At 42.3% G+C, this 23,938-nt stretch overlaps 1 protein-coding gene across 1 annotated transcript; it reads right to left on the bottom strand.

The window, feature by feature from the left end:
* Positions 1–1,299: 1,299 nt before the first annotated feature.
* LOC126426469 (ankyrin repeat domain-containing protein 65-like) lies at positions 1,300–23,367 on the bottom strand. The gene is made up of 2 exons (XM_050088381.1): positions 23,273–23,367; positions 1,300–1,681 (listed from the first exon to the last, which is right to left on the bottom strand). Exons 1-2 carry the CDS (start codon positions 23,365–23,367, stop codon positions 1,300–1,302), a joined length of 477 nt encoding a protein of 158 aa, XP_049944338.1.
* Positions 23,368–23,938: the final 571 nt, after the last annotated feature.

Genomic DNA, 23,938 nt, shown 5'->3' on the forward strand with positions numbered 1-23,938 from the left:
TGCGCCATCTCAGTACTCTTTGTGAGTGACGTTTGAGTGACGGCCTCACGCACTGTTCTGCCGTTTGCCTGCTGGAGCCTCACAAGCAGAGAGGCGGCTGTGAGTTGTGGCAGGAGTCACGGACTGGTAGGGAGCGGCGAGCTGCGTCAGCTGCGACCGCAGCACGGCCACAGTTTGGCCGGTCGTCGCGTTATGTTAGCATTGTGAAAGAGCTGACTCCTACAAAAACTAGAGAGGTAGTGCAGTTTGATGAAGTACCGAATTTATGCAAACTGCGAGAGTTGCAATTTCAATATGGAATAGCTGCCCTTAAAAATAAAAAATAAAAAATAAAAAAATACAGAGGAATTATTCCGACTTCGGATCTATTTAAAGGGGGAATGAAGTAAGGTAATAGCAACTGAGTTGATAGGCATGCACTCTCCGTTACACTTATTTACTCGATGTATGAGTGAAAGTAAGTAATTTTATTACCTGTAGTTCCACGACTTGCGTTACCGTCTCAGCTTTGCCGTTGTGACCGATGAGTGTCGAGACTCGTGTGCGTCGTTGGGAAATTGCTTTCGTGTGCCGAAACTCGGGTTCAGTGTTCTGTCTCGAATACAACTAGAATTACTTTGCTTGTTGCAATCTTTTACGTCAAGTAGAGACAACAATACCAGATAGAGAGGATTTCCTTCACATTTTGTATGCGTGTCATGTTGTGGTCTGATTGTGTTTAGTTAAATATAGACTGACTGTATGGTTCCAGATGATAGTCGCATTATGTAGTGTGAATGCTGCTACTAATATCTCATTGTTATTAAATACAACAGGTACGGTAGAGTACAATGTTTGCTGGATATGGATAAGTGAATTGAGTCTGATATCAGGAGTGAAAATTCTGGTGATAGAACTGATATGGCGCTAATCTCGGTATGTTGCAAATTAGAATGATGCAGCACCTTGTAGACTGGTGTGAAATACTTTTCGGCGATCAGACATTATACAGTAGTTGTGTTTGTTCACAATCAACTGTTGACTTTTGCCAAGTTTAGTCTGGAAGTGTACTCGAGACTTTTTCTTGAGAGGATTGTCCGTTGTTACCTGAATTATTTTGCTGTTATCTGGCGTTGTCTGGGTTTTGCTGCAACGTTCCTTAGAGTATTTGTGTGCTGTAAGTTACTTAATGAGGGCTGAAATTAGTGAGTCACAATAGGATTGAGTTTTTTGGATCTTTATTTAAAAAATTATGAATATTGCTCTCCTACAAATTGTTTCAGTTCCTGTTTTTTTGCACAGAGTTCGCTGGACTGTGCCTCATGACAGCATCTTCACCAGCCGCCTATGCTTGTACCGCCTGGCGAGGTGCAGCGCTGTCTCCCCACCACCAGTTGTGGCCCACCTGTCGGCCCCCGCGTCGAGCAGCTGAGCCGCCACTTCTGCGCGGCCATGGACTGACGCGTAATGCAGGGGCGTATACCCACTGACATCCCTGGCGTCCACCGCCGCCCCCGCCTCCACCAGCAGCCTCGCCGCCTCGGCGTCTCCCCTGTCTGCTGCCCAGTGCAGGGCGGTCCACCCCCACTGGCCTCTCGTCCCCACGTTGGCCCCTGCGGCGATCAGCGCCCTCAGTTCCCCCACTTCCCCCTCCTCAGCTGCCTGGACCAGCTTCCTGCCCCTCTCTTCTGCAGAGAGGCTCCTGCAAAAAACACACAAACTGCCACTCTCTGCTACAAACACACAACACACAGAATGAGGAAAACAGCCACACGAGGAAACAACTGATGTGAATACAAATCTGTCCCGAAACAAACCTACCATATTCCCCCTCCTACAGTACAAAACAGTGCGCAAATGTGTGTATGTATTAAAATACAGTACATCTGTTCTATCCCCCTCATAAGAAAATCTTCATTCATCGTCCATTACAAACAGCATTATACAACCTCTGAAAGAATTTCATTATCACATTTTGTCACACTCATTCCTGCAAGTCAGCTCCTTTGCTCTCGGGACGCTACACCTAACCAGTCGCTCACCTCCACTACAGAACAGGCTTCTTGCAGCTACTACTGGTCTCTGTCTGCAGCTTCACTGCCAGACGTCACACACAAGAAGAATCCCATCTCCTGATTTTCAAAGAGACACATTCCTGGTATGCAGGCAAAAAAATTTCACTGCACTTACCGGCAGTTCTCTTGACACAGTCTCACCAAATACCGAAACTGACACACAGACAATTTATTCAAAACATGTCAGATATAAGGAACACCAAATTGGCAACTCCACCTACATGAAAACCTGTCTGTGTGTCAGATTTCATGGCCTGATAGCATATGCACATGTATTTAACATCTACTTCATGCTCAAATTGATCTGAACGATCTCAGTTGTTGTCCATCTTAATGTTTTGCGGCATAGGGACTGTTCCATAAAGTTTCAAGCGTGCAGCCACATAAATTCAGCCTATTCTCCCAATATTTCCTCCGAATACCGTCCAGCCATCTTCAGAGTAGCCGAGCTGACTTGCTGCGTCCTTTTACGCAGTGGTTCGGTCCTCGGGTTTAAAAGGACGGACCAAGTGCGGCAGCGTCAGTCACCACAGCTCACTCTGGAGATGGCGGGATGGTGTTCGGCCGAAATATTAGGAGAAGAGGCTGAATTTATGCGGCTGCACGCCAGAAACTTCATGGAACGATCTGGATTGTGTTTCACCTGATTTGTAATCGATCCTCATAACATTGTTCCTCTGCTCTGTTTTCGGTATAGTCTTTTCCTATACAAAATGTTCACTGCATGAGGCCATAAGAGACAACTGCTCTGTGTGATTATCAGTTTACATGCAAACTGACACTTCGATAATGCAAATGCCAGGAAACGTGTTATTGGACATTACACAGCCATTACGCTTGCATAGTCAAATTTATTGTAATAAATGAAACCTTACAAAGCAGCATCCTCCTTTAAATGACACGAGAAAAGTTCTCTTACTGCGCTACTATCCGGGAATGCAATCTAACAAGTAAAGAAGAAATATCTAAAGTATGGTTTCAGTCACAAGTAACAAAGAGTGTGCAACTTGAAACTTGAAATGATCTGCCATAAAGTTTTGTGTTTTCCGGAGATTCGAACGCAGCACTTAATCGGATGGTTAACTAAGCACAATGAAACGTCAGAAATCGTTATTTTAAACCAGCAATGAGATGACAAACTGAAACCAGGAGACGAAAGTGTTTTGTGTAATGGGCATTCGAAACCAACACCTATCGACACTGACTTCTAGTAACGCGTAGACATTGAGCAGCGAAATGTGGACATGTCATAATTTTAAATACAATGATGAAAATTTTCTGCTGACTAGGAATGGAACCCTAGACACATCGTTGTTGACTACATACAAAGATACCTCGACTGTACTATTCTCTTTCACCAGTAGCTAGGAGTGGCATGTTTGAAACTGACACGACAGGATGAAAAGCTGCCCGTCTTACTTGGGACTCGAAACCAGTACCACCATTATAGTTAACAAAGCCCAGAGAATCGGTAAAATCAGAATAATTTCTCACATGTATTTTGCTGTGCTCATGTTGCAACTTAAAGTGACATGCCATTGTTCGAACCCAGGGATGTGTCTCTTGTGAATGTCTTTATGACTTTGCAGACAAGAAGAGACAATGAAGCGGTGGAAATGCATCATGTGAAAGTGATCAAACGTGACAAAAAAGGGAGATCTCAGTTCGAATTCCAGCCCAGCGACAATAGTTTCCACGTCTCAGGCTCGAATACAGTAGGAGTAAAGTGCCCTGTGGCCCTGCAAGGAGATTGGCTCATTGATAGATATATACATCACGTAAGGAACGTAGCTGGTTACAAAGTTTCGACCTGGCGTGACCACCTCCTCTGTCGCGGCCGAGCCTGCACCGACCCTCCTACAGGTTACCAGAGGTGGGAGAGATGCTGCTTATGTTTGTCAGCTGTGTGAAACGAAAAGGTCAGCATATGTAGTAAGAATCATTTCAACTTTTACTTAACTAGCAACTATCACCACGAATTAAAATTCATGCGACTTGCGGTATTCGAATCCACTACATGCAGACTAGAAACTCGCGCCCTTAACCCCTTTTCCTTAATTTAATTTTTTAACCAATCCGAGGTCTGGCCACGACGCCTCCCCCATACCTGTCACAGAGTCGCTGCGCTATTTTCGCGTATAATTTTTTTTATTTTTTTTACTTCTAACTTTTTCTATTTTTAGCATTTCATCTGAAAGACCATGTTTGCACACTAACTCAGCTGAGAGCGACGCCTTCTAAGTTCCGTGTTCACGATGGTTTGCTTTCCGATTTATTTCTCAACATCTTGTAACTCGCCCAATGCCTCGGTCCCCGCAGTTGGTCTTCTGCCATCCCTGAGTACTGCACGCGCTGGAAGCTCCGTGCTGCGATTCCTGATACAGCGGGTGACAATGAGTGTAACACAAAACAGCAGAAATCAGTGCAGTCGCTTCTGGTTAAAAGGAGTTTTAACATGCAGAATGAAGTAAAATAAAGTGTACTAAAAAGTACCATGTGTTCTGTCGTGAGGACCAGCTTTTCCTCTGAGATTCCTTCAACACAAAATAGAGTGCTTCTGACCTATGTATTTCAAATTAGATTTCTGCTTCCTTACAAATAAATAAGTCAGTAAGAAACACCGTTTAAGACAAAAGAGCTCAAGGACGAGTCATTATGTTCTTGCGTTTACGCCTTTTTCTATTCACTCTGCACATTGCTCCACGTAACTGTATGTACTGAAACATATTGCGAAGTTCCTCTCGCAGTTTCCCGCCTCAGCGACGCACGCGCCGCCCCGTGGTCCGCTTGTGCCCGGCGTGCGTGCGGCGACCCACCCAGCGCCCGCCCGTCTCGTTTCCCTCTGCTGGCAGGTGGTACGTTGTTTGTCCTCTTAGCCAGTTTACAGCATTCCTTTATTGTAAATAGACATGGCACGTCGCTACGATTCAAAATAATTGGAAGGCGAGGTATTGGGAGTAGAGTTCGTGTTATTGTGGCTATTAATTATGTGATAACTCACAAGATGAACTTCACTTGAGCGCATACGAACCTCGCCTGTCATCAGGTCGTAATTCTCTCACGTGCTGTGGACCACCCAGGTGGACTGCCTAGAGTTTCACTTTGGTTGCTACTTTCCTGTTTACTGCCCTCTACCGAGTAGTTTTCACACTTGTTGGTAGGTGAGGGGTGCCGATGTTCGTCCAGATGGCCCTCCAGCCGTAGAGCGGCTACTTTTGTACAGTCACGTTTCCGCTTTTGCTTTTCATTAATTCTACGTACGTGTTCTTGACTTTTACCTTATTCGATGGCCAACTCTGGTTTGAGTATAACTGAGTTCGAATAAAAATTGTACAAAATGATAAAAGGCATTGGCGACGTGCCATACATCTGTGGGTGGATTCGAGACAGTGGGAGCAATTTCATCTGGTAAGTGCGGCGTGAGGGCCATGTGTGTCTTCTTCCGCATGTCGTGTGTGGGACACACGAATATAGTTTCTCACTTTCTCCCAAAGTCAGTGAGATTTAATCTCTTCCCCCCCCCCCCCCCCCTGTTTCCGCCTGAGATGGTCAACGTGTCAAACTTTATCTTAAAAATATTACGAGTTAGAAAATGACCCAAAGCTGACAGAAATCTTGCTGCTGTTTCACGTGGTATGGGTAAAACTTGTGCCACACATTTGACTTTAGAGACCATGTACATATGTGCAAAGTGTGGCCTTTGGATGTCGTCAAGTCTTCTCTATGTTCTTTGACTCCAACTGGCACACTGGCAAGCACTTTCTTAGGGTTTGCAGCTGCAGTACGATTTATATTAGACCTGTAGTCCAGAGCCAGAACTTGGACTGAGGTCTCGCGTGTTTCGCAAATTCGGCACCCTACATTGAGGTTGTGTGATTTTATGTTGCTTAGCTTCGCACCTGATGCAAGTTCGTATTTGCTGGTGACCTGTAACGCCTTCTGCGACTCACTCTCGCTGGAGATCACGAAACCCCCATCACCTGTGTATGGCCTACACACGATATTCTGCCGATATGTGTGTGTGTGCATGCGTGCAGCCCTCGTAGCTGTTTCTGCAGAGCGGCTAGCAGGGAACGAGGCCGTCCACACAGGACCACCTTGCCGCACCGAACTTGTGAACGCAAGTTGCCTGGTCACCTGACCAGTGATCATGATTTACAAAGTGCAGTTCTTCGAAAATCTACCAGTGATGTCAGCGAAACACTGGGGAAAATCCATTGTTTTCAGAAGGCACTGGTGGCTCACCCTCTTGAAAGCCTTCTCGAAATCTAGCTGCATTACAGCCAGCTGAAGCCTGGGAACAAGTGCCGTGCATATTCACAAACAGTGTATGGTATAAGGAGGAAAACATAATTTCTAAACGGGTACACATTCACAGTTTCTTGAATTATTGACCTTTGGTTCAACTGGGTAGTGAACTGAAATTGTGATGAGGCTTAAGGTGGTGGCGGTACGACTTTCTCGATGGTTTTCGATCTGGAAGCCTGTAACTCTTTAAGAGAAGGTGTAGGCAGGAGACAGAATGGCTACTTGGCTGCTAGCGCGACTAGGACCTGCGGCTAGTGCAGCGTTCCTCAGTCAAAGCAGCCGGGTCTCCATTCAGCTGGCGAGCCACGGCCGCTACTAGTGTGCTCCCACTGCGGTACACTTCGTCAATAGAGAGGCTCAGTAATGTTAAAATATGAGATTACTTACATCTTCTGTGCGGAAAGATCTTTCTGGAATCAAGGAACAAATTTGACACCTCTATGTTCAACCTGAAGTGAGATCAGTCATGTTATTTATCGGAAGTGACAACAAAATATCAACTGAATTGACCAAATTCAACCACACCAAGAAGTAAATCAATGATCACATGGTTGCCAAATGAATCCTGTGACGTTTCCAATTCTGCATTAGATTAGCGAGACGGAGAATACGTTGGCTCAGCTGATGCTATGATCACTGGTGATTTTGCCTCGTGAAGACGCGAAGACACTGTCTGCTGCAGAACTGACCAGGGGCCACAATACATGAAGCATTTCCCAGAGTTTCATTTGCATTTCTCTAACTTATATTTTGATCCACAGCACTGTTACGAATAATATCCAGACTCACCGACGGCAAATCTAACGTCTTAAATAGAGAGCAGAGGTAATTATTCAGATAGTCATACTCTTCAGTAGCTATTGTATCTATTTCTGTTTTTGTGCCTTACATGTGCTGTAGAGATGCAGCTCATTCACCATGAGTGATTCGCTTTTTTAGCACCACCTGACACTATTTACATTATGACTCGATAACTTTATTCTTAATATTATTCACTTAAAGCGATTTTCCTTACAGCTACGTACATTGGCATCACCAAAAGACAGTGTAACACCGATTACAAAAGATTTTTCATAAGGTTCGAATAACACACTGTTTCTAATCAGAAAAGCAAACAGCACAAGAAAATCTTATCAATGACCAAAGAGAAAGCATTCAAAACGCTGTTAAGGAAAATGAAACAATCGAATAAATACAGTACAAGTTCGACAACATTAGATAATGTGGGAGACTACATTCCTGATGATAACGCATTACTTATATTTAGCTAGCGTGTTGAATAAACCAACAAAAAAACCAATGAGGTATATGCTTACGAACACAAAGGAACTGCAACTTACCAAGCTAACCTTACAAGAAAAATATACTACAATAAAACAATGTTCCCATAGCACAAACGCCCATAAATAGTCATGAGTTGGCGAGATATTGTGCCCTTCCTGTGCAAAAACAGGCTGTGACTAAGTGCAGCCCACAGTCATAATGAAGTTGCGTTGCAGAACTGCCACGGAAGTATGTGTGGAAAAGTAGCAGTGTGTGCAGGCATATAACTAAATCAAGTTAACAGGTTAATCAGTGCCCCAACTAAATCTCTACACTTTTTTCTGCATAAAAATTATATCTGTACAAGACGAAACAGCAGCAACTACGTTTTCAAATCGTTAAGGTTTCACTTGTAGACCTACAGTGCACTGAATCAAGACAGGAAAAAAAAGTTTTCTAAGGACTTTTTAACTGCTTGTGGATCCACCTGAGGGTAACTCTTCCACACAAGAAATAAAGTCTTTCCAGCGAGACTTCAGCCTACATCTACCACAGTCACCCTTTTGGTGGGTTAACGCTGAACTGTTGGACAACCATCTCATGTAGCTCTCTCCTTGACCCCGTCGGTGTAAAAGGTTAAAGTGGTTTTAGTTTGAGCGTGGAACGAGCTTTCTGGACTCAGAAACATAAATCTTCTAATCTATACCATCCCTTATTTAACAACCATTCAGAATGTTCAATGACAACGACAGGAAAATATCAGGTGGATGTGTCAGGACGATTCTCAGCCACTCCAGGAACCAAGTCGGAGTTCACAGTGCTGAAATGAAATCAGTCGGAAATTTGAGGGAAGGAAAAATAGGATGACTGCAGGAACAATTAGAAAAAATCGAAAAGAAAAGGAACATAATAAGGGTGCATTTAGCACATGGAAAAGGCCGCAACAACCTTCAGTGAAATTAAATGCAAGGATGACTACACAAAGAGTTCGAAAGGAACCCCAGTGTTAAACGTGCAGGAGAGGGCAGATGGCAGAAGACAGTACGTTAAAGACCTCTGTGAGTGGGAGGAACTAACAGATAACGTGACAGAAGAAGAGATGGAAGCCGAATTGGAAAACGTGTGGGACTGGCCATTACACTCATAATTTCACAAAGCTCTGGAAAACTTGCACACAAACAAGTTGGAATAGTTAGTTAACGTTGCCTCGGAACTTACATGATCATTTGGGAAGGTGAAAATGAAATGACAAATCAAGTTTGTCTGTAGAATCCATCAGACAGGAGTCATAACAACAGACTGCCATAAACACATCATCCAAACACTATAGAGGCGAGCAAGAGTCGATATTGCGATAGCTTTCGCCCAGTGAGCTAAAAAGCTCATTAATACAAATTACTAACAAGAATAATTATAACACGCAGAAGAATCGAAGATAAAACTGAGGATCTGTTCGAGGACGCTAAATTTGGAGTAAAGGATCGAGATAGTGGAAGGAATATGTAAGAAAAATCGAGATCTTTATTGGATTTGTAGATCTGTAAATGACGTTTGACAATCTGAAATAGTGAAAGTGTATGAAACTTTAAAAAAATAGGTATAAGAGCTAGGGAACAGCAGATAACATAGAATACGTACAGTAATCAGGAAGGATTGGTGCTCTGATTAAAGATGGGGAAAGACAGGGATTCAAGTAGTCTCTACAAACGTTCAGACTGAACTCTAAAGAATCGTTGGTGGAACTGAAGAAACTTCCATGAATTTAATTAAAACAGAGGGTAAAAAGCATTTCATTGATAACATTTCCTGGCGATATTTCTTTCACTGAAAGTGAGAAAGAATCACAGGAGTTAGTGAATGTAATAAATAGTCGAATGATCACTGAATTACGATTAATGAACAGAAGAAAGCGGAAAATATTGGGGAGTGGCGGAAATAACATTGATGGCAAAGTTTACATCAGAATTAAGGACCACGAAGCTGACAAATTGCAGGGATTCTGCTATGTGCGAAGTGTATTTATACTTAGGGACAAGGCGAGGTTGTTATAAAAAGTTATCTAGCACACGAAAACAGGACATTCCTCGCAAAACAAGGCTAATGGTACAAAAGATAGTCCTTAACCGGGGAAGAAACCTCTGAATGTATGTTTGTAACAAAGTACTGTATGAAAATGAATGGTGGATTACGGGAAAAAAAGAAGGAGCAACCTAAATGCTGAGCTATAGGAGGATGTCGAAATTAGCTGAACTCATACCAGAAGAACCCTGAAACGTCCCTCCAGAATAGGTGAGGATAGCGATACGTGGAAAACCTTGACATGTACAAGGGTCAGCGTAACAGGTTACATGTGAAGTCATCAGAGGTCAACTGCAATGGTACTACAGATAGCTGTAGAAGGTAAAAACTGTAGGGCAAGACAGAGATAGGAGTGCACAGCACAAATAATTGTGGATTCTGGGCAGTCACAGCACTCTAAACTTGTTGGTCAGACAGACAGAAATATGGTCAACAGCAGGCAGAGTTTCTGCTTCTCATATATGTTGTTACTGGGACTGGCTGTTACTCCATACTGCGGCAGGTTGACCAAAGTCGTCCACACCCTGACAAGCTGATGCTCTGCTGACATTTGCTTCTCTTTGGTGCTTGACGAGCATATTTGTTGTTATTAGCGGAAATTTTATGGCAAATAATTGTTTTTCTTTTTGTCCTGTCTCAATCCTGCCAACCACCCCAAATGTCACAAAAACATGTGTTTATCTGACTCCTACTAGACCATTCCAATATGCCAAGCGTACTAGACGTTTATCTCTTTTTACATAGAGAGTTACACATTCAGTGCAGTCATAGTCGCTCCCTGTAACTAGATTTTCTGTGTATGACATTGGTTTATGTGCCTGAATTATAGCTGACTTTGATTTGATGAGGATAAATCACTGAACTGTTGATAATAACTCACTATTTTCCCTACCAACCTATTCTTAATTAACCTCTCTCTCATGATACAACCTCCTAAACCTGTGGATACATCCCCATTATTCATCTGACTGTATGGTTCTGATTTCATTCCTAGTTCGCTTTGCTGACCCTCATTAAATCTAGACTGAATATTTACATTCGGTATTTATATCTTATCTACCACATAATAGTCGTGTGTGTGTGTGTGTGTGTGTGTGTGTGTGTGTGTGTGTGTGTGTGTTTGTGGTGAGGGAACTCACCGCAAGTGAGAGGCAGTGGTGTGATCAGGTGCAGGAGTTGTGGATGGTGCAGCAGCAGCAGCAGCAGCAGCAGCAGCAGGAGGAGTCTGGCTGGTTGTGCTGGCAGTGGCGGTGGTGGTGGTGGTGGTGGTTGTGGAGGTGATGGCGGCGGTGGTGGTGGCGGCGGTGGTGGTGGTGGTGGAGGTGGTGGTGGGCCTCAGCTGTGCAGCGGCTGGTGGGCTGCACACAGAGAGATAGAGGCACAGTGTGAGCAGGCGTGTCCTCGTGGGGTCCTAGGGACGGCTCACTGCAGCGCGCACGCGCGCCCTCCCCCCCCCCCCCCCCCCACACACACACACACAGAAGACACGCCGACAAGAGGAATGAAGTACCAGTGGCATAATCACATTCAGTTGCACCACCTGGGTTCCCCACAACAGTTGCTCACCATACCACACAACAGATGGTTCAAAATCAAGCATAAACGAAATGTACATACAGTGCCTTACATTTACACAAACCCTTATTACAGAGTCACTGGACAGGTGGACAGGTCAGCCCAGGCACTATCGTCCCCAAAAGTATCCGAACGATCTGAACTGAATTGTGCCTCTTTGTATGTGACCCACAGAACTGAACTAGCTCTCAGTTCATGTGCTCCCTTTTCGATATTGTCGTTTTACTATGCATAATAAACGTCCTAGGACTGGTTGGGTGCCAATCCCTGATGTGTGGCATCAGAGAACAGTCCAGACCAAAGTTTGTGCTTCAGGTAGAGGCCTGTCTTTATAGCTGTTTTAACGGTGACAGTCAAATGGCAAGGACACTTCCAAACTTTGAAGAGTATCATCATTAACATTTCGAGCTACTAGTAAATTTCCTTATTTAACTACCACTTTTGAAATATGTATGACCTGTAGGACAGCAGCTCCAGAAAAAAATTTCAAGACATTTGGCTTACCATGTGCAGTCATTACTGAACAGTCCTCTGTGGGACTTACTCATCAGTTCGCAGCTGGCTCTGTCCACACCGCTCCCTGTGTGAGAGACCCCCTGCTCTGTGTGGCGGAATTACTTCAAGTCTACACTCTCTGTTCTGTGATATTTGTATGATTGCTTCAGCGCCTCAGCGTCTCTGGCTATCAAGAAGGTTAAGGAGGAAGGTGGTGGTGTATACTTGATGTATAAGACAGACCTGGAAGTATTGGAAGGTTCCAGCTGTATTATATCATTCCCAGACAGAGAATCTGATGAATTGTAAGAGGTACGCACGAGCAGACCTAAGGTCAGTTAGTTATGGTGGTGAACAAACTGAAAAAAACTGTTAGGAGCAATCAATGTGCAGATAAATGGGATTCTGAAGAGCTGACGAATGTAATGGGTTTTTCAACTTCTGTGAGACTGTAGATAACGCGATAATGAATGTCTCAGCTGGAATTTCAGGTGAACAGCAGCTGATGTCTCTGACAACACCAAACACGAAAATTGAACCGACAAATGTTGGAGCAAGGAAGGCAACTCTGAAGAAATCTTAGCAAACGGAAAAAATACATAAAATGATTGATGAAAGAAAGTACTACAATAGTCAGGGAAAGCCAGAAATAAAGTATTACAAGCCGCTAAAGAACGTAACTCTTAAGTTCGAGGGACGATGAAGCAGAATGACAGCAGTAAGCTTCATGATAAATAAATAAAAAGTTATCGTAAAATGCACACATTCAGCATATAGCAAAGCCTAAAGATCCTTCAGTGAAATTAAACGCAAGGATGACAACACCAACACCCAACCGTCCAGATCGGTGCCAAAAGCCGTTATGTCGATGGAGTATGAACCAAAACAGGGCACGTGTAAACAGCAGTTAAAAGTATCACGAGAGCTACTGAGCACGGGAAGAGCGAATCAGTGAGTAACTGCATCCTAGATCTCGCGTGGATGAGACGGTATAACGTTCAAATACCACTAGTGACAACTGTGTTGGCATGAAGCTGTTACATGGGACAACATTTTCCTGACATGTACAAAGACTTTTTGGGAGTTTGTAGCAATGTTCTTTTGACAGTCTGCTTCTTCTGCTTCGTTAGTTGAACATCATGTACTTATCATTGATCTTGTTATGTTGTGTATTATTGATTATTGTTATTGCTGTTATTTCCACATGTGCGATGCAATTGTTACTTTATTTTTCTGTTCTGGTTGTATATTCTGTGAAACTACCAAAGCACTCTACAGCTTTACTGCTTTCAGTGAAACGAACCGAAAGCGGACTACCGAGAGAACATTGCTGTGAACTCCAAACAGCCATTTTACATGTCATGAGTACGTCCAGTATTAGAATCAGAATATAAGAGAGCTTTGGAAGGCTTAAGATCCAATAAGGCAGAACATATAGAAAAATTCCATCATAACTTCTAAAATCATTGGGAGAAATGGCAACAAAACGACTATTCTCGTCGGTGTGTAGAATGTATGTGTCTTAGGACTTCGGAAAAATACCACCAACCCAATAGAAAGACTGTTAGAGCTGACAAGTGGGAGAATTACCGCACAATCAGCTCAGCAGCTCCAGCATCCAAGTTACTGACAAGAATAATATACAGAAGAATGGAAAAGAAAATTGAGGATGTGATAGATGACAATTACTTTGGCTTTAGAAAAGGTAGAGGCACTAGAGGGGCAATTTTGACATTGTGGTTGATAATGGAAGTAAGACTAAAGAAAAATCAAGACAAGTTCATAGGATTTGATGACCTGGACAAAGTGTTTGACAATGTAAAGTGGTGCAAGGTGTTCGAAATTCTGAGAAAAATAGGGCTAAGCTATAGTTAGAGATGTGTGGTATACAATAGGTACAAGAGCCAAGAAGGAATAATAAGAGTGAACGACCAAGAACGAAGTGCTTGGATTAAAAAGAGTGTAAGTTGGGGATGTAGCCTTCCCCCCTACTGTTCAATCTGTACAACGAAGAAGCAATGAAATAAAGGAAAGGATCAGGAGTGTAATTAAAATTCAAGATGAAAGGATATAAAGGATATGATATGCTGATGACATTCCTATCCTGAGTGAAACTGAATTAGCATCAGGAGTGATGGTCATGAAGTAGATGAAGATAAAGAATTCTGCTACCTGGGCAGCAAAACAACCAAGACGGATGGAGCAAGGAGGACAGCAAAAGCAGACTAGCCCTGACCAAGAGAATTCTACTAATATAAAACATAGGCCTTAATTTGAGGAAGAAATTTCTTAGAATGTACATATGGAGTAGAGGACTGTATGGTAGTGAACCATGGACTGTGGGAAAACCGGAATAGAGAATCTAAGCATTTGAGATGTGGTGCTACAGGCGAATGTTGAAAATTAGGTGGACTGGTGAGGTAAGGAATGAAGTGGTTCCGTGTAGAATCGGAGAGGAAAGGAATATGTGGAAAACACTGACAAGGTGATGGGACAGGATGATAGCACATCTGCTAAAAAATCGGCGAATGACTTCCATGGTAGCAGAGGGAGCTACAGAGGCCAAGGACTGCAGAGAAAGAGAGATTGGGATACATACAGCGAATTATTGAGGACATTGCTTGCAAGTGCTACTCTGTCATGAAGAGGTTGTTGGCACAAGAGAGGAATTAAGTAATGGACCGCATCAAACCAGTTAGAAGACTGATGACCCAAAAAGAAGCCCGTCGTCTCATATAGCACTTTCACACATAATACAGTAAAAAAAATATGGGTCGTTGGGTTGTGAACCCATGATCTTTGAAACAGGAGTCTTACGCTCTATTAACTTCCACATGAAAGCAACATACGTTACCTACTCACAGTTATGCTTGTGAAGTGCTCTGTAGTCCTGGTGTTACTTTTAATTAACGTTTATGTACTCTCTGCTGGACAACAGTTTTTGTTGATACGCTATCGACCTGCAAATTTTGGTACTGATCTGAGTGTCTGACACCTGCAGGTTTGGGTGTAAGAGTTAGAAAAGAATTCTGCTGCTAAGTGCAGAGAGAGAGAGAGGGGGGGGGGAGAGGGGGACAGAAAGAGGTGGCTGACAAAAGTACAATGAGCACGTCCATGAGGGGAGGGACTATTGGATGACATGATGGAAGGAAAATTGAAAGTCGAGCTGGAAAACATAGTGGATTGGCCATTAGACACAGAGTTTAACAAAGCTCTGGATGACTTGTGCAAAAACAAAGCGAATGGTTACATAACATTCCCTTGCAGTTTATATTATGCTTGCAGAAGGGTGCAATGAAACAACTATTCAACTTCATCTGTAGAATCTATGGGACTATAGACATAGCAACAAATTTCCAGAAAAATATCATCTACACACTCCACATGTGAGTAAGGACCATTAAATACGAACGATTTCGCACAATGAGCTACATACCTTATGAATCCTAATTGCTGACAAGATTAATATGTACAAGAAAGTAAGTTTGGATTTAACAAAGGTAAAAGTTCCAGAGAGGCAGATCTAATCTTACACTTCAAAAGGGAAGCAAAGTTTAAAGAAAATCACGCAGCCTTCATTGCATTAGGCCACCTTTAAAAAGATTGATAATGTAAAGTAATGCAACACATGTGAAATCTCAAAAAATACAAATGAGATATAGAATAGAGGCAGATTATATAAATTACTGTATGTGCAATAATCAACACGGAACCGCAAAAACTGAAGCAAGAAATTCAGTCATTAAAACGGTGCAAAACAGGGACCGAATTAATATCGCCAAGGGTTCAGTTTGAACATCAACATATCGTTAACAGAATTGAATAAACTTCCAGGAATTTAATTAAAATTGAGGGCGAAGGTATTTCATTGATAAAATTCACTGGCATTATTACGATGTTCACTGAAAGTGAGAACGAAGTTGAAAAATGGTTCAAATGGCTCTGAGCACTATGGGACTTAACATCTATGGTCATCAGTCCCCTAGAACTTAGAACTACTTAAACCTAACTAACCTAAGGAGAGCACACAACACCCAATCATCATGAGGTAGAGAAAATCCCTGACCCCACCGGGAATCGAACCCAGGAACCCGGGCGCGGGAAGCGAGAACGCTACCGCACGACCACGAGCTGCGGACGAGAAAGAAGTACCTGAGTGGTTGAATGCAATAAACAGTTGGATGAGCACAGAACTATGATTTAAACTAAAGAAAGACGGAGTAACAGAAATAACATCAGTGTCAAACTTAATGTAAAAAGGACCACAAAGTAAATGAATTTAAGTGATTCTGCTACCTGGGAAGCCAATTTACACTGAGGGACAGAGCGAGATTGTTACATGAGGTAATGTAACAGAGGAAAACAGATCATTCCAGGCAAAACAAGGCTACTGATGCCAAAGATAGGCCTTAATTTTGTGATGGAATTTCTGAAAATTACGTTTGGAGCACAGTATTGTATGAAAATGAATAATGAATTATGGGAGATACAGGAAGAGATGTTACTTGGAGCATTCAAATTGGGATTCAATAAAAGGATGTTGAGAATCAGGTGAACAAGGAACTGTGTAAAGTGGGATATATCTGAAGACATCAGGGAATAACTGCCATGGTACTGGTGGAAGTAGCAGAGAGTAAAAACTGTAGACAAAGACAAAGATTATACTACATCCAACAAATAACTGAAGACTTTGGATGCAAATGCTGCTCTGTGGTGAAGAGGCCGACCCTGCACCCACTCTTCCAAGAAATAAATGATGGGATCTCAGCCCTCTAAGTGTGTTGACAAACAGAAATATGGTCTACAGTTGGCAGAGTTTCTGTTTTGCATGTCTGTTGTTAATTTGACCATCTGTTACACCAAAATAAAGTGGTACAAACATGTTGGTCTAGAGCCTGAGGAGCTTAGGCATAAGAGACCACCTTTGCCGATTATTAGTTTTGTTTTGATTCTTGAACAGAGTAATTCTTGTTACTAGCACAAGTTTAATCCAAGGGTCTAGGATCCTTTCTCCTCTCTTGTTTCTACCAACGACCCTAAATTGTCTCATAAATAAATCTATCTTTACTTGTCCCCTGCTACAGCATTCCAACACACCATGATTTTTAGATGTTTATGTCTCTTTAAATACAGTGTTACGCATCAAGTGCTCTCATAATCCCTCTCTGTGACTGGATTTTCCGTGTGTGACGTCGCCTTACATGCCAGAGCTATTGTTGGATAGGTTTACTGGTTCTGATGGGAATATATCACTGAAATCATCAGAATAGATCACTGTTTTCCCTACCAAACCAGTTTTAATTGACCTTTCTCTCATAATACAACTTCGTCATTCTGTGGATACTGCCCCATTAGTCATCTGACCATATTTTATGATTTTCTTTCCATTTCATTTTGCTGACCCTCACCGAATGTAGACTGATCCTTTACATTTCTTTCTCTGTTTTTCTACCTTCTGTACAATGTAGCGCTAATGTGTGCGTGCATGTGTGTGTAGTGAGGGAACTCACCACATGCGAGAGACAGTGGCTACTCCAGGTGGAGGAGATGTGGGAAGTGCAGCTGCAGCAGGTGTCTGGCGGGGTGCGTTGGCAGTGGTGGTGGTGGCGGCGATAGTGGCGGTGGTGGTGGTGACGGCTGGTGTGCTGCACATACAGAGAGAGAGCAGAGTGTGAGTTGGCTGCCATGTCCACGTGAGGATGTGGGGGTGGCTCACTACACCCAGCCCTGCTGAGGGGCCGTGCACACACTGGGAACTGGCAGACGACAGGTGCCGAATACTACGATAGCGGTCCAGTTAATACAAATGAATTGCCGTTGAGTTAATTAAATTCACATGCACCCCTGAGCTCCCTACAGCAGTTGATAACACCGTACAACAGGTAGTTCAAAATCAAATGCAGGATTAAGGTACATACAGAATTACTGGACAGGTCAGTTCAGGTATTACCCTCCAAATTATCCAAACGGCCTGAATTCCACTCCACCTGATTTGTATGCACCCACTTCCACAATCACACTAATATCTCAATAATGTCAATACCAGAAAAAGTGTTATTATTAGATGACACTCTTTAGCACCTGTAAACTCAAGTTTACTGCAATAAATGACATTTTAGAAACTAACTTTCACCTTGAAATTACGTGACGAAAACGTTTGTTCACACTGACATCCAGGACTCAAATCGAACAACCATTGTCTCTGTTAACTAAATACCAAAGGTCTTAGATATCATTTCAGTCAAAGGTAAGCTAGCATGCACGTGTTTAAACGCTGAAATCTTGAAATGAAGTTTCACTAAGTTTTGGGTTGGATGGCAATTTGAACCCAGCACTTAATACGACTGTTAGCTAGGCACAATAACACGTTATATATCCAAATTTTTGGTTGTTAGCGAGATGACAACCTGAAACGGTGAGACAAATAATTTTGTTCCTTTACTGCGATTTGAATCAAGTATGTATCATTGTTTTCTAGCCACAAACACACGTTAAACATCTGCGTAGTTGACCTGTAGCGACATGTGCACATGTCTGAACTGGAAATAACGGCGACGAAAAGTTCTGTGAGGGGCGGGAATGTAAGCCTGCTCGCAGCATCGTTGCTTACTGCAAACAAGGAGATGTTGATTGTCGAATTCTGTTTCGACAATTGCTAGGAGTGACATGTTTTAACCTGAAATGATGCCTTGAAAACTTTGGTATGTGGTTAAGTCGAAACCAACACCAACCGTCTTTGATGAAAGACATACGCAGACGATAAAATCACAATTACTTTTCTCTTTTGGTTTGATGTGCACATACTAGCAGTTGAAATGACTCGATGAAAATTTTTGCAGCCAGCCATGATTACGAAAGATGCTAATTACTATGGGCATACTGCTTGGAAGGATTTCTTACTACAGAACACTTTCGTCACACCAGATGAGTGATGTTACATTCCGAGGACATACATTAACCTTTGATTGTACATTATTTCTCAGGGCCACAAAATTTCCTTTTATGAAGTTAAAGCCCAGTGGTTGAAATGTCCACCTGACCATCCTGATTTACGTTCTGCTTTATTTCCTTAAATCGATGAACGCAAATGCTGAGACCTTTCCTTTGAAAGGTTACTGTAGATTTCCTTCCCCGCATTTCGGAGCTGGAGATTCTGCTTTGACTCTCATGGTCTAGCAGTCGATGGGACGTTTGACCCCAAGTTAATCTCTCTTTTTCTTCCTCAACATTTCCTATTGAATTCAAGTATTGCACGAAGGTTAAACGGTCGTATTTCAATACATTTGCCAGTAATCGATTGGACCGTACTGATAAACTGTCACATCGGAGGAATACTATTCAAAATGAGAAAACTGTTTTCTGATGTGAATTCTTCGCTGCACTTACCACATACACTCACAAAATGTTTAATGCACCGTTTTTGAATGTTGAAACAATCATCCTTGTAACCTTCAAATGTACAACATTCAACACATCACTGCAAAAACAGTTTATAACTTCAAATAAGGAATGACGACTGATAAATGTACTTATAGCAGCCTGTATGCCAACACATCAAACAAAATCTCTACAACCTTATACATGACTGCTTGTTTCAGTTAATAATGCCCTTTCAGGCTATAAGCATCAATGTTGACTGCAACACGAGGAAAAAGTATGCACTTCCTTAGGCAGTTGAGTCATACTTTTTTTAGGCGTCCTTCCACTCCCCTACAGCCTTTGGTAAATTTTTCCACACGGAATTTATCCAGGGGGATCCCCTGTGCTGCATTTACTAAAGACATGCCTCATCTTGGCCAAGATCAATGGTGTGAATAATAACAGAATAATAACGAACGACCTCCTCGAAAAACTATTGTATTGGATAAACAAAGCTGCTTTGTAGCTTAATACCGCCTCATGGTAAAAAATACATTACTTTTGAAATTGCAGTAAAAGAACGATATTTCCAGCATAAAAATGGGCCCAGTGTCTGAACATAATAATGACTGTCTATAAATGACTGTCTATGAATGACAGCAAAGGACTTGGAAGAGCATTTGAACGGAATGGACAGTGTCTTGAAAGGAGGGTATGAGATGAACACCAACAAAGGCAAATCGAGGATAATGGAATGTAGTCGAGTTAAGTCGGGTGATGCTGAGGGAATTAGATTAGGAAATGAGACACTTAAAGTAGTAAAGGAGTTTTGCTGTTTGGGTAGCAAAATAACTGATGATGGTCAAAGTAGAGAGGATATAAAATTCAGACTGGCAATGGCAAGGAAAGCGTTTCTGAAGAAAAATTTGTTAACATCGAGTATAGATTTTAATGTCAGGAAGTCATTTCTGAAAGTATTTGTATGGAGTGTAGCCATGTATGGAAGTGAAACATGGACGATAAATAGTTTAGACAAGAAGAGAATAGAAGCTTCCGAAATGTGGAACTACAGAAGAATGCTGAAGATTAGATGGGTAGATCATATAACTAATGAGGAGGTATTGAATAGAATTGGAGAGAAAAGGATCTTGTGGCACAACTTGACTAGAAGAAGGGAACGGTTGGTAGGACATGTTCTGAGACATCGATGGGTCAACAGTTTAGTATTGGAGGGCAGCTTGGAGGGTAAAACTTGTGGAAGGAGACCAAGAGATGAATACACTAAGCAGATTCAGAAGGATGTAGGCTGCAGTAGGTACTGGGAGATGAAGAAGCTTGCACAGGATAGAGTAGCATGGAGAGCTGCATCAAACCAGTCTCAGGACTGAAGACCACAACAAACAACATGAATGACATCCTCATAAACCAAATACATCTCTTCTTTTAGTAAAAATATAAACCTCTAGCGCAAAAATTAAGCAGTAAGAAATAATTAACTGGTCTTGACACAATGACACACTACTGCAGCAATAAATGTGACAACACTATCCGGAGAACTTTCTGGAAATTTGATTGATACCTGTCGCCGAGTTTATTTTGTATGATCCAGTATTAGTGTAACCATAGACTCGTACAAAATCACAGCTGCTCAGCTAGGGGCCAACACTTCCTACAGAAATTTCTGCATCATTCCATAATGTCAATAGTGTAGCTGACTGTTATGTGATTTCATTTCAGCAATTACAAAATCAAGTCGAAAGTATGCATTTCACTACTGGACCAATCGCCATGTAACGTCACAGCGTACGTATTCCAGCTTGAGATGTTGGAGAGTGTTGGTGATGAGCAGGGAGTTCAACTCAGGTATCCCTTTTCGCTGTTTCGACCCTTTCTGGACTATACAGTTCCGTCCTTTTGTTGTTTCCCCAGCAATACAAATTCTTCAGCGTTTCCATGAAAGGTGCAGGTGTGGTTTTAAATAGTGGGTGGGTGCAAAAACTTTCATCAGGTGACTTCAAGTCATAGCATTTGCACTGCAAATCATCGGTGAAAGGCAATAATAATTTTTTTACATTTCTACATTCATTGTCAACAATAACGATTCGTACCGGTTTCGACTCTCAATCAGGCACAGAAGTTTTTATCACATCATTTGAGGTTTATAAATTCAACTTGTAATTACTGGTGGAAAACTATTTGACAGTGAACGTCTCCTCATGTGTCGTCAGTATGTACGGGTTTAGAATCCCAGTCAGCACAGAGCTTTTCCTCTCGTAACTTCTAGTTCAGAGACGTGCATATCTCGCTAGTGGTGCAACAAATCAACTGGACAGCAACGGCACTCTCCTGGCTGTGAAGGACATTTTCATTTAATTAACAGGGCACATCGATCATCAGACAATGTACACAGAGCTTACTGTTACTAAAAGGAGCAGTTTGGAGTAATGTAGAAAAATATATTTCGGTGCAATGTGTTAAATTTTTTTTTTCAAGAACGTAACTAATGACTGTAACATGATCGATGTTTCAAACATGAATTTTCATGTTGAAGTCTATTGAACAAAAGATAAACACACTGAATGGTTTACAATACAGGCTATAAGTTCATTGCAATTGGTTGAGGGAATGCAAGTAGCGTCATCTCGAACACAAGGTCACCAGTATGTCAAATACCACACAAAATATTACCTAAGTATTAGAATCTAGCTGAAAAATAAATGACGGTTTATCAGTGTTAATGGCTACTAGACTTGTATGGACATATGTAACTGTAAGATGGTGCAGAAAAAAGGGAATGTTGGTCTCAGAAACTCTTTCATGTTCAGACTATGAGAGGTGTAATAGCAACAGTAATAGATGGGGTAGATAATATCATAGGTAGTGCCACAGTGGAATGCAAGTCTTTGGTGTTCACTGGGTGGCTATAGAAATCCATAGAACAACTGAAACAGGCAGAGAGGTGTGGGGTAACGGTTCATCAAAGACTCAGTAAAGCATGGCACAGAAGGGAATGTATCCAAGTACTGTGTGAGCTTCATATAGCGACTGAATAGAGAGGAGAAGGAAATGAGGTGGAAAGTCTCAATTTTATGGAATGAACTGGAACCACCACGAGGACTGGTTTGTGTTCCTGTGAGGTGGTCCCAGGCTGCGAGAGGTGTGAGCAGCCATACACTGGAGCACCAATGCTTACTTCACCAGGTTTTCTGATCATCTTCCATACAAGACCTGACAGTGAACCATTATTCTGTCATATAATGTTCCTTTAGAGAAATTCAAAATCTTCCATGTACTGCCTGGATTTGGAGAGAACAAAGAATTTTGTTGGGGAGGTTACTGGCATATGGCTTGCATGAAGAAAGAGACAGAACGAAGCTGTAGTACTGTGGCGTGAACAGCGATTACTCTCATAGTCTGCTTTACTACACAAAGAGAATTCCACAGGTCATCAGCTGTCGAATACTGTAAATATGTTGCCACCCTCCTCGAACCATTGGGCAGTACGCTTCCTTGCTCGAGGCATCGGCCAGAAGTGACGTACTTGGTACTCATCTTCATGCAGTGTGACACTATTCAGAGGTGTCTCATTGTCATCAGCCACAGAGGCACTGAACAACTTTAAACGCTGCTCTATGTGAACAGGCTTACAGCGACCCTAAGGGCTGCCGGCTGCAAACTACACACATCACTGTGTTTGAGGCTGGGTTGGGCAATACAGCTTTGTGTGCACAGCAGAATGGGTCATGCTGCATTCACACAGTGAATGTGTCCTATTCTCCTGATACTTGATGCCAAAACCTAAAGAACCACTTATCCTACACATGTAGTTCGACAGAGAAATGACTACAAATTGGTTGTCTGATCATTTTTGCTAGATAACATACCTGTTAATGAAGTGTACTCAGCTTATGGACTCAGCTAACTTGCTACAAGAGGGCAATGATAACATCGTGAGCTAGCAGGAAATCACGGTCTATGATTGTGTATCTTACAGCAGTGACACATCTAAGGAAATTCAGCGGCAAAAATTATAGTCATGGAAATACACACACACACACACACACACACACACACACACACACACACACACACACATCGAGAACTGAGGGACACGACTGAGTGGGTTGTCTCGCACTTACCTACTTTGTGGTGGTGGATCATACAGCAACTGGCTCACTTCGATCAAGTCTTTTGGTTGATGAAGCATCGCATCTGCCCACCCCTGAGTGGCCATCACCTCGAACGGACAGGTCTTAATGAACGCCAGTGCAGCGCACTGGACGCTGCTTTCATCTTGCAAAATTTTACTCCTTGTTCTCCATGTGGGTAATTAACATAACAGCAAAAAAATTATAAACATAGGAAACTGTTTCTGTCTCAGCGTCAGATCACATGTTCTTCAAGACACTCATAAGGAACTCGCAAACTTGCGACCAATGATAATTTTCTGACTCAATATCTCACAGTTTCCAGTGATGGGCTATGCCTGTTCAGCAACACTACTGCTGTAACGCAGGACCCAGTTCATAGACTGGACATTAGAACGTGTGGTTTAGTTTACTGGAGGTACCATTAGCTCTATTAGCACAGGACCTTGGCGTTTAATGCCATGTTGCACTAATTTCCAATTAAGATAATTGTGTCACATAGACATAATACACAAACGAAAGTAGTTCTGAGAGATGACTAGCAGGCATTGTACCAGTTTATAACTTTGCTGTCCATCTCGTGTGACTTCCTTCACAGACCCAAAGTCATGCTACCTGAGGGGTTTGTTTATGTTCGACATTTTCCTTTTTTTTCTA

This window comes from Schistocerca serialis, chromosome 11, assembly GCF_023864345.2.
Source record: "Schistocerca serialis cubense isolate TAMUIC-IGC-003099 chromosome 11, iqSchSeri2.2, whole genome shotgun sequence".
Lineage (NCBI taxonomy): Eukaryota > Metazoa > Arthropoda > Insecta > Orthoptera > Acrididae > Schistocerca > Schistocerca serialis.

What these genes read in the sequence shown, in the direction of transcription:
- LOC126426469 (XM_050088381.1), bottom strand. Translation starts at nt 23,367, where the DNA reads ATGGCCACTCAGGGGTGGGCAGATGCGATGCTTCATCAACCAAAAGAC. An exon ending in GATCCACCACCACAAAGTAG is followed by an intron (nt 1,682 to 23,272) that starts GTAAGTGCGAGA and finishes TGTTTTTTGCAG; the next exon opens with GAGCCTCTCTGCAGAAGAGA.